Below are 3,516 nucleotides of genomic sequence, written 5' to 3'. Positions count from 1 at the left end.
ACATATTGGTTTTAGAGAAGAGTGGGTCACAGCTGACAATGGGAAGGGAAGACAGCAGCAAGTGACAGGGGCAGGGCATTTGGGAGAAAGACACACAGCGGTGTCAAGGCTTGACAGAAGAGTTGGGGCAAGTTTCTAATTTCAGGGATCCAGCTACCGGCAATAAGAAAGCTGGCAACCCAATGAAGTGTTCAAGACTAACTCCGCAGTTAATCATATTGAAAGACAACAGTAAGGACAGGAAAGGGTTTAATGTCTCTCTGTTTGTCCAGTAAGTGATTTAGGGAAGGGACCCAGGTCCATACACCATGTACCAGCCAGCTCTGTACAAAGATCAATCTGAGAGCCAGAGCACAAGGAGAAAATATTTAGATTTCTTTATGAGTAAAGAGCTGGAGCAGCCTGCCCCGGATCTCTTTGGTCCTCACCCCGTAAATCATGGGGTGTAGCACAGGGGGCACCGCCTGGTACACACTAGTAATGAGAACGCGTAAATACAGTGGCACATTGTGGCCAAACCGATGGGAAAGAGAGAAGAAGAAAATTGGGATGTACAAAGCAAAGATGGCACAAAGATGAGAGATGCAGGTCCCAAAAGTTTTGAGCCGGGCATCCTTTGTTGGAAGGCGGAAGATGGCCCAGAGGATCTGAGTATAGGACATAGCAATAAAAAACACATCCATTCCGTTCACAGAGAAAAGATCAAACAGGCCATAGTAACTACTGATGCGGATGTCAGCGCAGGCCAGGTTCACCACAGCTATGTGCCCACAATACGAGTGGGGGATGATGTTGGTTCTGCAATATGGCCACCGCCTTGCCAGGAACGGGTAGGGTAATGCGATTATTCCACTGCGCAGCACCACGGCCAGGCCGATCTTGGCCACCAGGGGGCGTGTCAGGATGGTGGAATGTCTCAGGGGATGGCAGATGGCCACGTAGCGATCCAAAGCCATGGCCACGAGGATTCCAGACTCCATCCCTGAGAAGGAGTGATCGAAGTACATCTGGGTGAGGCAGGCACTGAAACTGATCTCCCTGGAATTGAACCAGAAGATGCTCAGCATTTTGGGCAGGGTGGATGTGGACATGACCAGATCGGTGACGGCCAGCATGCACAGGAAATAGAACATGGGACCGTGGAGGCTCGGCTCCCTCTTCACGATGAACAGGATGGTGAAGTTCCCCAAGATGGCTGTGGTGTACATAGCAGAGAAGGGGATGGAGATCCAGACATGGGCTGCCTCCAGGCCAGGAATGCCCAGCAGGATGAAGGTGGAGGGGTTGGTGAAGTCAGTTGTGTTGGATTCTGACATGGAATAGGGAAGAAGGTGTCCAGCTCTGAGGCATAAGGCTGTCTCCTCCATGTACTGTATGTTCCTCTCACTTTCTGTGTGTTCCTAGGGTCTCAGGTGATGGTCACAGCAGAAATGCCTGAATGGAGAGACAACGTTAATACGAGACACCGCATGTACTAGTGGAAGCTGTTCTCATGGAGAAGCAGATTAATCTCTCTGAACACACTGAAAAATTATATTTAATTACTCAGAGAAATAACTATGAACAATGATCCTACTAAATCCAATTCCATATTTTGTGGTGTTCCCTGCGTTAATAATTCCTACACTTTGTGGTGGGGAATCTTAAGAGACACCAGAAGGAAACACAAGTCTGGATACTGTTTATCTGTTATTGATCCTCAATGCAATGAGAGCCAGGATAGGGAGTCCATACTGAAGGGAGTTCCCCATTCATCCAGTTGCTCAAAATCTGAGAGTGAAAAAAAACAAACTTCTCCCGAGACAAAGGTTGGGAGAAATATCCCAACGAGAGCATACCTCAGGGAAAAGACCTGGGTGCCATAGGCAGCAGCTCGAAGAGAAACACCTGCTCATTTGCACTAGTGGACAAAATAAAAGCAATGCTGAGATCCCTAAGATATGGAATGGAGAATAACGTGTTTGGGATGTTTGTTCAGTGTAGGTCACCCAGTCTCTATTAAGGATATATGAATATATAAAAGGGATTTCTAAGACAAGCTTTGAGAATAGGGGAGGTTGCCATATGGAAAGAGATAGAAAAGTCTGGGACTCTTTACTTGACAGAAGAGACAAAGAAGAGAGCATATGATATAGGAGAGGAAAATTAAAAAATGAATTTGATTTACATTCAAACGCACAGTTCCCAACCAGTTCCCAACTATGGACACTTAGTGCTCCAAGAGGACTAATTCCCAAAAGCTGAGGCAAAATGTCAGCAAAACTGATTGGGAGGAAAAATGTAGACACAAAAATATGAATGAAAATTGGTGATTCTTTGAGAACAGCTTATTCGATATAGTGGAAAATTCATGATTCCACAGTCAACAAAGTGAACAACTCTGGGTAGAAACCCAGTTCAATGGTAAAGTGAAGGCAGCCATTGGGGGGAGGGGAAGTAATATGTACCAAAGAGAAAAAGGTTAAATAGATGGCCAAGAATAGAAATGGTAAGTTATGGAAATTGATAAGGGACATTAAAACAGCAGGAAAAGTCCATGTTTGGCAGGGCTATGGATCATAAAAAAGAGGATATTAAGTATATTAACAAGAAGGGGAGTCCTAGAAAAGTTTTAGGTAAATTCCTGTGTTAAATGGAAAGTATTAAAAAATAAAGGGAAAGGTTTATTTATAAAAGAACTGACAAAGTGAAGAAACAATGGAAAAGCTGGTATGGTATTAGTTAAAAAAAGTCTTGAAAAGTAAGTAATAGCAGTCTCCAACAAGGTTTATGCAAATCAGATCTTGTCAAATAAACCTGATTTCATATTTTTTTGAAAGTACACACTGATTGATCAAGGGTACACATATGGTGGATCACGGGAACAACGCAGATCATCCAGTCATAGAATCACAGAATCTCAGGGTTGGAAGGGACCTCAGGAGGTCATCTAGTCCAAACCACTGCTCAAAGCATGACCAATCCCCAACTAAATCATCCCAGGCAGGGCTTTGTCAAGCCTGACCTTGAAATCCTCTAAGGAAGGAGATTCCAGCACCTCCCTAGGTAACGCATTCCTGTGCTACACCATCCGCCCAGTGGAAAAGTTTTTTTCGTAACATCCAATCTAAACCTCCCGCACTACAACTTGAGACAATTACCCCTCGTTCTGTCGTCTGCTACCACTGAGAACAGTCTAGATCGATCCTCTTTGGAACTCTCTTTCAGATAGTTGAAAGCAGCTATCAAATCCCCCCTCATTCTTCTCTTCCGCAGACTAAACAATCCCAGGTCCCACAGCCTCTCCTCATAGATTATGTGTTCCAGTTCCCTCATCATTTTTGTTGCCCTTGGCTGGTCATTTTCCAATTTTGCCACATGTTTCTTCTAGTGTGTGGCCCAAAACTGGTCACAATACTCCAGATGAGGCCTCACCAATGTCGAATAAAGGGGAACAATCATGTCCCTCAATCTCCTGGCAATGCCCCTACTTATACAGCCCAAAATCCCATTGGCCTTCTTGGCAACAAGGGCACA

The 3,516-nt window shown here is 44.8% G+C and overlaps 1 protein-coding gene across 1 annotated transcript; it reads right to left on the bottom strand.

Annotated features, from left to right (window-relative positions):
• Positions 1–368: 368 nt before the first annotated feature.
• LOC144259148 (olfactory receptor 52E4-like) lies at positions 369–1,367 on the bottom strand. The gene has a single exon (XM_077807323.1). It carries the CDS (start codon positions 1,365–1,367, stop codon positions 369–371), a length of 999 nt encoding a protein of 332 aa, XP_077663449.1.
• Between the last annotated feature and the right edge of the window lie 2,149 nt (positions 1,368–3,516).

The sequence above is a fragment of the Eretmochelys imbricata genome, chromosome 1 (assembly GCF_965152235.1).
Source record: "Eretmochelys imbricata isolate rEreImb1 chromosome 1, rEreImb1.hap1, whole genome shotgun sequence".
Taxonomy (NCBI): Eukaryota; Metazoa; Chordata; order Testudines; family Cheloniidae; genus Eretmochelys; species Eretmochelys imbricata.
Note: the sequence above shows the minus strand (reverse complement) of the source record. Positions and strands in the feature narration are given on the sequence as shown.